This window comes from Cygnus atratus, unplaced genomic scaffold (genome assembly GCF_013377495.2).
Source record: "Cygnus atratus isolate AKBS03 ecotype Queensland, Australia unplaced genomic scaffold, CAtr_DNAZoo_HiC_assembly HiC_scaffold_167, whole genome shotgun sequence".
NCBI classification, from domain to species: Eukaryota; Metazoa; Chordata; class Aves; order Anseriformes; family Anatidae; genus Cygnus; species Cygnus atratus.
In genome coordinates, this window is record NW_026109760.1 from 1 (window position 1) to 11,945 (window position 11,945).

General features: G+C 69.1%; 2 protein-coding genes across 4 annotated transcripts; one reads left to right on the forward strand and one right to left on the reverse strand.

Moving 5' to 3' along the window:
• Positions 1-389: 389 nt before the first annotated feature.
• On the reverse strand, positions 390-4,464 carry RARG (retinoic acid receptor gamma; the record flags this gene model as incomplete). The annotated part of the gene is made up of 3 exons (XM_035572447.2): positions 4,261-4,464; positions 597-745; positions 390-531 (listed from the first exon to the last, which is right to left on the reverse strand). Coding segments are annotated over exons 1-3 (379 nt in total), but the record flags the coding sequence as incomplete, so codon positions are not given.
• Positions 4,465-8,872: 4,408 nt separating this feature from the next.
• MFSD5 (major facilitator superfamily domain containing 5) lies at positions 8,873-11,297 on the forward strand. 3 transcript variants are annotated; one of them, XM_035572444.1, is made up of 2 exons: positions 8,873-8,949; positions 9,673-11,297. In XM_035572444.1, the coding sequence occupies exon 2, from the start codon at positions 9,707-9,709 to the stop codon at positions 11,063-11,065; it is 1,359 nt and encodes a 452-aa protein (XP_035428337.1). In that variant the 5' UTR covers positions 8,873-8,949; positions 9,673-9,706; the 3' UTR covers positions 11,066-11,297. The 3 variants fall into 3 exon arrangements, with proteins under 3 accessions (XP_035428337.1, XP_035428336.1, XP_050572626.1); XM_035572443.1 differs by having other exon boundaries at positions 8,935-8,999; XM_050716669.1 differs by lacking the exon at positions 8,873-8,949 and adding an exon at positions 8,950-8,967.
• The last annotated feature ends 648 nt before the right edge of the window (positions 11,298-11,945 follow it).

An 11,945-nucleotide genomic window follows, 5' to 3' on the forward strand; every position in this document is an offset into this window, starting at 1 on the left:
GTTGGGAGGGGTTGGGGGGGGCTTGGGGGGGTCACAGGGTGCCCCCCATTCCCGCCCCATCCCCAGGCTGTGTTTCCTCTCCCCCTTGGGGGGCGCAGGGACAGGATGCGCCAGCGGCAGGATATCCACATATAGCACAGTGTGGCCGGGGGGGCCTGCCAAGGACCCCCCCAGCACACACACATGTCCCCCCCCCCGAAAAAGCCACATACTCCCCCCTTCCCCCCCCCCCCAATAAATCCCCCAACCCCACCCCAGGGGCTGCCCACAGGGATGGCAGAGCAGGGGGGAGCCAGAGGGGCACGGGGTGGTCCCCAGCAGGAGGGGGTGGGTTGGCTGCCCCCTCCACACCCCCCTGTGCCCCCCCTGGCCCCCCCCGGCCCACGCACCCTCCTTGGACATGCCGACGTCGAAGCACTTCTGCAGGCGGCAGGACTGGCAGCGGTTGCGCGTGGCCTTGTTGATGTGGCAGCGGCCGTCGCGGTGGCACGTGTACACCATGTTCTTCTGGATGCTGCGGCGGAAGAAGCCCTGCGGGGGGGTAAGCCGGGGGGGGGAGGCATGGGGGGGGTCCGCGCCAGGTGCCCCCCCCTCACCTTGCAGCCCTCGCAGGAGCTGACGCCGTAGTGGTAGCCCGAGGACTTGTCGCTGCAGACGAAGCAGGGCTTGTAGACACGCGGAGGCGGCGGCGGCGAGGGCGAGCCGGGCACCATCTCCGGGGGGGGGCTGCGCGGCGCCTCCACGCCTGGGGGGGCACGGGGGGGTCGGGGGGGGGGTCAGCGCGGTGCCGGCTGAGCCCCCCCTCGCGGCCCCGCTCTGTGTCGTGCAGGTGGGATTTCCCCCTCGGCTGTGCCCTGCTTGCTTCAAAGGGAAACTGAGGCACGGGGAGGATGGGGGGGGGGTCCCAGCGCTTTGGGGGGGTCCCAGCCCCTCGAGGGGGGGCATCCCCCCCAGACAGTGGGGGATGGGGCAGTGGGGGGGGCAAGGGGCAAGGCAGAGGAACAAGGGGTAAAGAGGGAGGGGACAGCAGGGGACAGATGGGGGGGGACAGGGGGACCCCTAGGCTGCGTCCCCCCCCCTCGAGGACAGAACCCGGGGGGGGTCCTGGTGCCCCCCCCACTCCCCCCCTTGTCCCCCTGTCCCTGTGTCCCCCTCCCATCACCCTGTGCCGGGAGGGGGGGTGGCGCGTGTTTTCCTGGGGGGGGGGGGGGGTGTCGGGTTTTTTCTCGCCTGTGTCCGGGTGCGGCCCCTTGTGTGCGCCCGGGGGGGGGGGTGGCAGGGGGGCGGCACTTTTTTAAGGAAAAAAAAAGAAAAAAAAAAAGGCGAAATTGCTGAAATTGAGGAAATTCCTGCCCGGGGCCGGCGGCGGGCCCCAAAATGCTCCCAGCTGGGCGCAGGGGGGCGAAACGGGGGGGGGAGGTTGGGGGGCGTTGATGGGGCATTGGGGGGGTGTTTTTTTCGGGGGGGGGAGGGGGAGGTGTTTTTTTGGGAGCGTCTTTGGGAGGTGTTTTTTTTTGGGGGGGGGGTTCAGGGGCTGTTTTTTGGGGGGCTTCTTTGGGGAGGGGTTCTGGGGGTGTTTTTTTTAGGGGGGGGTTGTTTTCTGGTCCCCAGCAGCCAGCCACCGGCCCCCCCCGGCCCCCCCCCGCCACAACCACAGGCACGCACCACACCCAGCGCCGCCCCCGCGCAGGCGCTGCACCGCCGGGGGGGGAAACTGGGGGGGGAGGCACCCCAAAGGCCCCCCCGGCATCTCCTGAAATATCTGGGTGCCCCCCCCGCCCCCCTCCCGTCCCCCCCCCGCCTCAGTTTCCCCCCCGAAGGCAGCGGCGTTTTTTTTCCCCTTGTTGTGATTGTTGTGATTTTTTTTCGGGGGGGCAACGCGGGCGCTCACACCCCAAAACCTGCCCCCCCCGGGGGGGACACGCCCCGTTGTGCTATTTTTTTTTTGGGGGGGGGGGGGGAGGGACAGGGTTAAGCAGGAACCCCCAGCACACAGAGCCCAGCGCCCGTTGGTGATTTGGGAGGGGGCGGATATTATAATGGGGGGGGGGGGCACAGCCCCCCCCCCCACCTCGGGGGGGTGTCCGGGGGGGCAGCGCGTTTTGGGGCGGCCCCGCAGGGGTTAAGTGCCACATGGAGCCGGCGGGCAGCCAGCACTGGGCGGCTTCCAGTGCGGGACTGGAACCAGTTGGGCGGGGGGGCCCTGCCCATGGAGCGGGGGGGGCCCAGCCCCGAGTCCCCCCCCACCGAAAAAAAAACACAAAACAGCGTCGGATTCCCCAGCATAAGCTGGGCTGCGATTTGGGGGGGCAGCAATGGGACCCCCCCCCAAAATCCCCCCAAGCCCCCCCCCAGCCCCCCCCGGCCCTGCCCCCCCCCCTCGTTGCCCCCCCAAAGCCAGGGGCTCCGTGACCCCCCCAAAAACCAGGAACAAATCTCGCCCCCCCCAGCCTGGGCACCCCGGGACATGGGGGGGGCAGACGGGAGGGGGATGCCTCCCCCGGGGCTGCACACACCCATGCACAGATTTGCACACCCGCTTTGCACATGTGTGCCCCCCCCCACACACCCATAGATGTGCACCCCCACCCCCCCCTGAGCTCATCCCATGCCCCACGGCGCTCGCACGCTCGCCCCCCGTGCTTGCACACTTGCCCCCCCCACTTGCACACTAGCCCCCCCCCCGGCGCTGTCACACCCGCACACCCCGGCTGTGTCTCACAGGCGCCGCTGGCACACTTACTCACGCCCACAAGCCCGGCACACCCACACGCATGCACACACACGTGCACACACATGCACACGCATGCACACACACGCTTGCACACGCCGCACAAGCAGCCACACAACACGCTCACCTGCATGCCCGCAGCTCACACACCCGCACATGCCCGCAGCCGGCACCGCTCAGCCACACGCACTCGTGCACTGTTGCACTCTCACGTGCTGTTGCACACTCATGTGCTGTCACACATTCACATGCCATCACACACCCGTGCACCATTGCACACACACACAGTCACACTCGCGCACCATCGCAGTTACTCACCATCACGCTCATGCACCATCGCACACTCTCACACTGTCGCACACCTACAGCCTCACTCACACTTAGCCACCAACCTGCTCTAACACTCACACTCACGTTCACACCCAGCCTCACACCTCACACTCGCCCTCACTCACAAGCTTGTACCTGCACACACTTGTTCACACCCCCCTCACACACTCACAGCCCCTCACAGTCCCACTCAGTCGTTCACCCTCACACTCACTCACACCCGTCCTTACACACTCACCCCCACCCCCACCCCCACTCACCCCCTCGCTCACTCTCACACTCACTCACACTCACATTCACTCACCCCCATACATGCACATCCTCACCCTCACTCTCACCCCCCTCACTCACACTCACTCTCACACTCCCTCACTCACCCCCTTACACACTCACACTCACTGTCACACCTCACACCCATGCACACCCACACCCACTCCCCCTCATTCTCACACTCACCCTCCCTCTCACACCCCTCACACCCACCCTCACCCTGTCACTCACACCCACCCTCCCTCTCACCCTCACTGTCACTTGCACACTCACCCCCACTCACCCCTCACTCACTCCCACCCTCACCCCGCACCCTCACTCACGCTCACCCCCACACTCATGCACTTATCCTGTCACCCCCACACTCACACTCACGCTCACCCAACACCCTTGCTCACCCCCTTGCTCACCCCCTTGCTCACACCCCCTCCCTCCCACACTCACTCCCACTCCCCCCACGACCTCACACTCGCCCCGTACACTCACTCCCACTCCCCCCACACCCACTCAGGCCCTCACCCCCACCCTTACCCTCACTCACACCCACACCCAGCCTCACTGCCCCCACACTCACACTCGCACTGTCACACACACCCTCACTCCCCCTCACCCCCCCCACTAACTCACACTCACACCTACCCTCACCCTCACACTCCCCCCACTCTCCCCCTCACACTCACACTCACTCATCCATCCTCTCACCCTCACACTCCCCCACCCTCACCCTCTCTCCCCACTCACACTCACAGTCCCCGACTCGCACTCGTCCCCACTCACACCCACTCACACTCACTCACCCCCCCTCACGCTCACCCCCCCGCACTCACACTCCCTCCCCCCCCGTCCCCCCGCCCCCCCCCAGCCGCCCCCAGCCCCCGCCCCGTCCCGGTTCCCGTCCCCCCGCGCCCCCCCGCGCCCCCCCCGCTCACCGAGGCGCCCCCCCAGCAGCGCTCCCCGCCGGTTGGTGACGTCGTGGAGCCGCCGCGGGGCCGACAGCGCCCCCAGGCAGCCCAGCATCGGGCCGGGACCGGCACCGGGCCGGGACACCGGGAACGGGACGGGAACGGGCACCGGGAACCGGCACCGGGCACCGGCACCGCCACCGCGGAGCGGCCCCGGCCCCGCCGCCACCGGGCCCCGGGCACCGGCACCGGGCGCGGCCCCGCTCGGCCCCGGCCCCGCCACGGCGGAGCCGCGGAGAGACCGCCCCGGGGGGGGGCGGGGCGGGGCGGGGGCACCGGCGCGGGGCGGGGGGCGCGGGGGAACCGGGGGGATCCGGGGGGACACGGCGCGACCGGAGGGACCGGGGGGGACAGGGGACCGGGGGAACCGCGACGGGACGGGGGGAGCGGGGGCGCTGGGACGGGGCGGGGGGGGGACGGGGGACACGGGGGGGGACAGGGATGGGGCCGTGGGGTACAGGGGGACCCGGGGACAGGGGGACCCGGGGGTGGGGACGGGGACGCGGGACGAGGGGGGCAGTGGGGACACGGGAGGACACGGCGTGTGGCACGGGGATGGGGGCAAGGGGACGGGGGTGGGGGCACGGCACGGGGCGTGGGGACACGGCGTGGGACACGGGACATGGGGAGGGACACGGGGACATGGGGAGGGACACGGGGAGGGACACAGGGTCCCCCAGTGGCCCCCTCCTGCTCTGCTCCAGCCGAGGCCCCAATTAAAGGCCCCAATTAATTAAAGGCCCCAATTAATTAAAGGCCCCAATCAGAGGCCCCGATTAACCCCACCCACGGGTAAGGGGGACCAGGACATACCCCCCCTGGTGCACGGCCCTTGCACGCTCCTGCACTTTGCACACCTTTGCACAGGGCCGCCCTGGAGGCAGCGGGCGGCAGGGCTCCGTGCAAAGGGGCCCAGGGTTGTGCAAGGCTTGCACGGGGGTGGTTTAGCGCAAGGCTTACACAAGGGGGCAGTGCAAGGCTTGCACAGGGAACGTGTTTCTGCAGAAGTGCAACACGGGCGTGAGTTAGTGCAAGGGGCGTGTTATGAGGGTGTTTCCGTGCACAGGTTGCATGAGGGCTCGGTGCAAGGATTGCACAGGGGGTTTCCGTGCAAGCACTGCACAGGCGTGAGTTAGTGCAGGAGCTGCACGGGGGGGGTTCTGTGCAAGGGTTGGGGGGGGGCTGTGGAAGTGTTGCACGGGGATGCTTTGGTGCAAGGGTCATGCAGAATGTTGGTGCAAGGGCTGCCCAGGGGGTTAGTGCAAGGCTTGCACGTGAGTGCCAGGCTTGCACGGGGACACGTATGCAAGGCGGTGGTGAGCAGCGCACGCTGAGCCACAGCCCTGTGCGCATGCAAGGGTTTGCACACTGGGTGCAGGTGGGCCTGGGGGGGGAGCTGCAGCAGGCCTCTTGCACACGCGTGTGCGAGGCCTCCCGAGTCACGCCGCCCCACCCCAGAGCACACTGGGAAGCTGGGAGTGACGCCAACGCCCGCGGTGCTCCCGGGGCACGCTGGGACACGGGGCCACATGCCAAGGGCCCCGGGTGCTCCCGGGGCACGACGGGACACGGGGCGTCACGCCAGCCCCGGGGCACGCTGGGACACGGGCTGTCACACCAGCCTGCGCGTGCACCGGGCCCTGCACCCGTGGCCGGGAGGCGCTGGGGGGCACAGGACCTCGCACGAGGCCTCGTGGGGCTGGGGGGTGTGCACGAGAGTGTGCAAGCATGTGCACATGCAAGACCATGCACGGGTGCATGAGTGTGCACAGGTGAGCAAGCATGTCTGCAAGATCACGTGTGTGATGATGGCGCACAAGTGTGGGGGCATGCACGTGTGCAATGCCTTGCACGCTGGTGGTGATGCAGAAGTGAGTGCACATCTGCGAGCCCGCATGAGCCTATGTGAGCACGTGTGAGTGTGCAAGCATGCCCACATGCAAGACCATGCATTGCACGATGCTGCACACGTGTGTCAGCATGCGTGAGCGTGCAGGTGTGCAAGACTACATGCACGCAGCAATGCACACGCATGTGATCATGCATGAGTGTGTGCACACCCCTGCCGTGCCTTGCAGTGCGTGTGCCCTCTGTGCGTTGCACACACACCAGGTGTGACCCCGGCACCAGCAGCCCCCCCTCACACCTCCCCGCCCCCCCAGGCACCCACGGGCAGCGCGGCCGCGATCCGCGTGGGGGCTGCCCCCCACGGAGACCCCCACCGGTGCTGCACGGTTCGGCACAGCCCCGCGGGGCCTGGCGCTGCACGGCCAGCTGTGGCTTTGCACAGCTTGGCACGGCTTTGCACAGCATCGTGTGGCTTTGCACGGCGTTTCATGGCACAGTTTTGCATGACATTGTACCACTTCGCATGACATTGCACGGCTTTGCATGGCGTCTCATGGCGTTGCATGGCTTTGCACGGTGTTTCATGCCACAGTTTTACATGCCATCGTACCGCTTTGCATGGCATCACACGGCTTTGCACAGCATCACGTGCCACGGCCCGGCATGTTGTTGTACCACCTTGCACAGCGTTGCACGGCTGTGCACAGCATTTCGTGCTATGGTTTTGCACAGCTTTGCTCCACTTTGCACGGCACTGCGTGGCTTTGCATGGCATTTCACGCCGCGTTTCAAAGCATTGCAGGGCTATATGTGGCATCGCACCACGTTACATAGCCTTGCACTGCTTTGCACGGCCACACATGGCTTTGCACGGCGTTCCACAGTTTTCCACAGCATTGCACAGTTTTCCACAGCGTTGCACAGTTTTGCACGGCATCGCGTGCCTTTGCACGGCTTTACACAGCATTGCACGCCTTTACACACACCCCCTGGGGGCCTGCCGAGGCGTGGCGCGCCGCAGAGCTGGGGGGGGCCGGCGGCACCTCCCGCCCGGGGGCCCTGGCGCCGCAGCACCGAACAAAGCCCCCATTGAGCTCGGGCGTCTCCAACCCAAATTTTTTCCATGACCACATCGCCCCCCCCTCCCTTCGGGGGGGTCCCCACCACCCCCACCCCCACCCCCACCCGGGCCCCCGCGAGGAGGGGGAGGAGGAGGCGGGGCCAGGGAGGGGCGTCGACCGCACGCCTTGCACACGCGTGTGCAACATCGGCCCCCACGTGCCCGGAGGGGCCTGGCGTGTGCAAGTGTCCTGGTCCCATGTCCCCGTGCCCCCCATATCCCCGTGTCCTGCTGTGTGTCCCCCACGCCTCCCCCATGTCCCCGTGTCCCCCCCACGTCCTGCCCGTGCCCCCCCTGTGTCCCCCTACCCCGATGTCCCCCCGTGTCACCCCCATCCCCCGTGCCTCCCCGTGTCCCCCCCGTGCCCCCCCCCCGCTCCCGTGGCCCCCCCGCCCCCCGTGACGGGGTGGGGGGGGTGCAGCTGCCTGCCCCCGACCCCGTGCATGCGTGGGAGCGCCCACGTGAACCCCCCCCCTCCCCCCGGCTGAGCCGGCTTTAGGCTATAAATACCCGGCCCGGGGGGGGGGGAGGCTCGGGGGGGGGGCAGCGCCATGGGGCTGGCGTGGCACGGCCAGCGGCTCCGCAGCCCCCCCTGTCCCCCACCGTGCCCCCCCCCCTGCTGCCACCCCCCGTGCGCCCCCCCCTGCTGCCCCCCCCCCTGCTGCCCCCCCTGCTCAGCCCCCTGCCACCCCCCTTGTCACTCCCCCTGTTGCCCCCCCCCGTGTCCCGTCCCCCCCTGCTGCCACCCCCCCAGCTGCTCCCCCCCGGGCTGCCCCTCGCCTTGCTGCCTCCCTCGTCACCCCCCCTGGTGTCACCCCCCCTGCTGCCGCCCCCCTTGTTGCCCCCCCCCCTGCCGCCCCCCCCCCTGCTGCCCCCCCCCGTGCCGCACCCCCGCCGTGCCCTGCTGCCCCCCCCCCCCAGCCTGCCCCCGGTGCCCTCTCGGGTGCCCCCCCCCGCCCTGCCGCCCGCGGCTCAGCATCGAGTGAGGGGGGCGCGGGGACCCCCCCGGGACCCCGGTGAGTGCGGGGGAAACTGAGGCACGGGCAGGGCGGGGGGGGGTGAAAGCCAGGGGGGAGTCGTGCAAAGCGGGAGGGGGCGTTTGCACGGGGATGGGGGGGTGAGGAGAGCTGGGGGCGATTGCACAGGGCTTGGGGCAATTGCACAAGGTGTTTGTCCCCAGACGGGGCATTTGCACAAGGTATGGGGCAGTTGCACGAGGCCCGGGGCAGTTACACCAGCACGGGGCAGTTACACGAGGCCCAGGAAAGGCGCGCGGGGCCGAGCGCCCCCGAGTGGAGTCGAACAGGCCCGAGTGGGACCGAGCGGGGCCGAGCAGGGCGGAACGGAGCCGAGCGGGGCCGAACGGAGCCGAGCGCGCCCGAGTGGAGCCGAACGGAGCCGAACAGGCCCAAACGGAGCCGAGCAGGGCCGAGCGCCCCCGAGCGCCTCCGAAAGTCCCCGAGCGCTGCCACGTGACCTCAGCCCACGTGACCTGGCGAACACGTGGCGCGCGCAGCGAGAGGCTCGCCCCCCTCCTTGAGCACGCGCATGCGCGCCGCCCTCCACACACCCCCCCCCCCCTTATCCGGGCGGGGTGGGCGGGGCGGGCGCAGGGCCCTCCTCACGTGACGCGCGCCAAGATGGCGGCGCCCGCGGAGGCTGCCGGCGCCAAGCGGAAGCGGAAGTGGGTGCGTGGAGGCGCCGGGGTGCGCGGCCGGTCCCCCCCGCTGAGGGGCAGGTGGGGGGGCTTGGGGGGGCTGGGGGGTTCGGGGCGGCCTGGGGGGGGGCCTGGTGGGTGGAGGAGGGGTCTGGGGGATTTGGGGGGACCTGGGTGGGGCTGGGGGGGGCTTGGGGGGCTCCTGGTGAATGTGGGGGGCCCTGGGGGATTTTTAGGGGCTTTGGGGGGGCCTGGGGGACTTTAGGAGGGTTCGGGGGGGGGTCTAGGGGCCCTGGGGGGCCTCTGGGCAATGGGAGAGGCCCGGGGGGGTCTGTGGGCCGGGGGGGTGTCAGTGGGAGGGTGTGTATGGGGGGGGTCAGGGGTGTGTATGGGGTGGGCCGGGGGGGCCGGGGGAGGCATGGAGGGGGTGAATGGTGTGGGGAGGGCGTTTGGGGCGGGGGGTCAGCAGGGGTGTGCATAGGGAGGGGAGCTTGGGGGAGTGTCCATAGGGCGGGGGGGGCTCTATGAGGGGGGGGGTGTCTATAGGGCGGGGGGGTCCAGCGGGGGGTGCACAGCTCAGTCCCACAGCCACCCAGGGGTGTGCAGAGCGGGGGGGTCGCCGTGTGCCCAGGCCGGGGCCTCCTCCCGCTGCCCCCCAGCCCCCTGCTGGCGCTCCCAGCCCATTGCCTCGGCATTGTCTCAGGGGGGTTACCGATCACCCACCTTACCCCCTTTTCCCCCCCCCACCCCGCAGCCGCCCCCGGGATGCCCGCGGGGCCGGGTGCGCCATGCTGCTCGCCGCCTACGCCGCCCTCGCCCTGCTGCTGGCAGCGGCGCTGGGGCTGGAGCTGGCCGCCCGCCGCTCGCGCCCCCCTGCTGCCGCCCCCCCCGGCGCCAACCCGGCCTTCGCCCGCTTCCAGCGGGGCTTCCTGCGTGGCTACCTGCCCGCACTGGCTGCCGACTGGCTGCAGGGGCCGTACCTGTACAAGCTGTACCAGCACTACGGCTTCGTGGAGGCGCAGATCGCCGCGCTCTACGTCTGCGGCTTCGCCTCCAGCGTCCTCTTCGGACCCGTGGCCGCCTTGCTGGTGGACGCGCTGGGCCGCCGGGCGTCGTGCGTGCTCTTCTCGCTGACCTACTCGGCCTGCTGCCTCACCAAGCTGTCCCGTGACTACCTGGTGCTGGCGGCAGGGAGGGTGCTGGGCGGGCTGTCCACGGCGCTGCTCTTCTGCGCCTTCGAGGCCTGGTACGTCCACGAGCATGTGGAGCACCACGACTTCCCGGCAGAGTGGGTGCCCGCCACCTTCTCGCGGGCGGCCTTCTGGAACCACGTGGTGGCCGTGGGGGCCGGGGTGGTGGCCAACGCTGCCGCCGAGTGGCTGGGGCTGGGCCCGGTGGCACCCTTCGTGGCGTCCATCCCGCTGCTGGTGCTGGCGGGCGCCGTGGCCTTGAAGGACTGGGACGAGAACTACGGCAAGAAGCGGGCGCTCGCCAAGACCTGCGCGGACGGCCTGCGGCGCCTGCTGGTGGACCGGCGCGTGCTGCTGCTGGGCACCGTCCAGGCGCTCTTCGAGAGCGTCATCTACATCTTCGTCTTCCTCTGGACGCCCGTGCTGGACCCCCACGGGCCGCCGCTGGGCATCGTCTTCTCCAGCTTCATGGCGGCCAGCATGGTGGGCGCCTCGCTGTATCGCCTGGCCGTCTCCCCGAGGTACCGCCTGCAGCCCGTCCACGTGCTCTCGCTCTCCGTCCTCGTGGGCTTCTTCTCCCTCTTCATGCTCACCTTCTCCACCAACCCCGGCCAGGAGAGCCCGGCTGAGTCCTTCGTGGCCTTCCTGCTCCTCGAGCTCTCCTGCGGGCTCTACTTCCCCGCCATGGGCTTCCTGCGGCGCAAGGCGATCCCGGAGAAGGACCGGCCAGGGGTGACGAACTGGTGTCGAGTCCCGCTCAACCTGCTGGCCTGCCTGGGGCTGCTGCTGCTGCACGGCGCCGACCGCGGGTCCGGCACCCGCAGCATCTTCTCCGCCTGCTGCGGCCTCATGCTGCTGGCGCTGCTCGCCGTCGTCGGCCTCTTCTCTGTTGTCCGCCACGATGCTGAGCTCCGGCTGCCAGCCCCGCAGGGCCAGCCTGATGCCCCTGAGCTGTGACGCAGGAGGGGGCCCCGGGGGTGCCGCTGGGGCCCCAGCGCGTGGTGTGGTGGCCCAGGGGGGAAGCCCGCCCGGCTGGTGACCCCCATGGCACCCCCCACCCTCGCGTCCTGCTGGGGACGGCGCTGGAAGCACACGGGGACGGAGCGCCGCAGGGTGAGTGCCCCCTGTGCAGCCCCGCACCCCTCATCTTCCCTTTTTCTAAAGAAAATAAAGCGTTCCCGCAAGTGCTTCCCCCGTGTGAGAAACACTCTGTAGCCAATAACGGGCTCAGGCCAGGATCTCAGGGAGGCAGCGCTGTTAGTGGCGACTGCGATGGCGGGCGTCCCCCAGGCAGGAGCGCCCCTACCAGTCACCCAGCACGGCGTAGGTTTATCGACTTTCTTTCGCGATGAGCCAGCCCTCCCCTGTTTCCCCATGGACTGGGTGCTGTGGGTTAACCCGGTCGGCAGCTCAGCACCACACAGCCGTTCGCTCACCCTCCCCCCTCCCTCTCTGGGATGGGGGAGAGAAACGGGAAAGTGAAGCCTGTGGGTTGAGATAGAGACAGTTTATTAGGACATAAAATTAATAATAATATGTACGAAACAAGTGATGCACAATGCAATTGCTCACCACCCGCGGACCGATGCCCAGCCTATCCCTGAACAGCCGGCCCCCCACCCTGTCTAGCTGCCCCTATAATCGTTCAGCACGACCCCAGATGGTATGGAATACCCCTCTGGCCAGTTTGGGTCAGCTGTCCTGGGTCCGTCCCCCCCCAGCTCCTGCTGCACCCCCAGCCTGCCCGCTGGCAGGACAGAGCGAGAAGCTGAAAAGTCCTTGGCTTGGTGTAAGCACTGCTCTGCAGCAATTAAAACACCAGCATGTTATCAGCGCT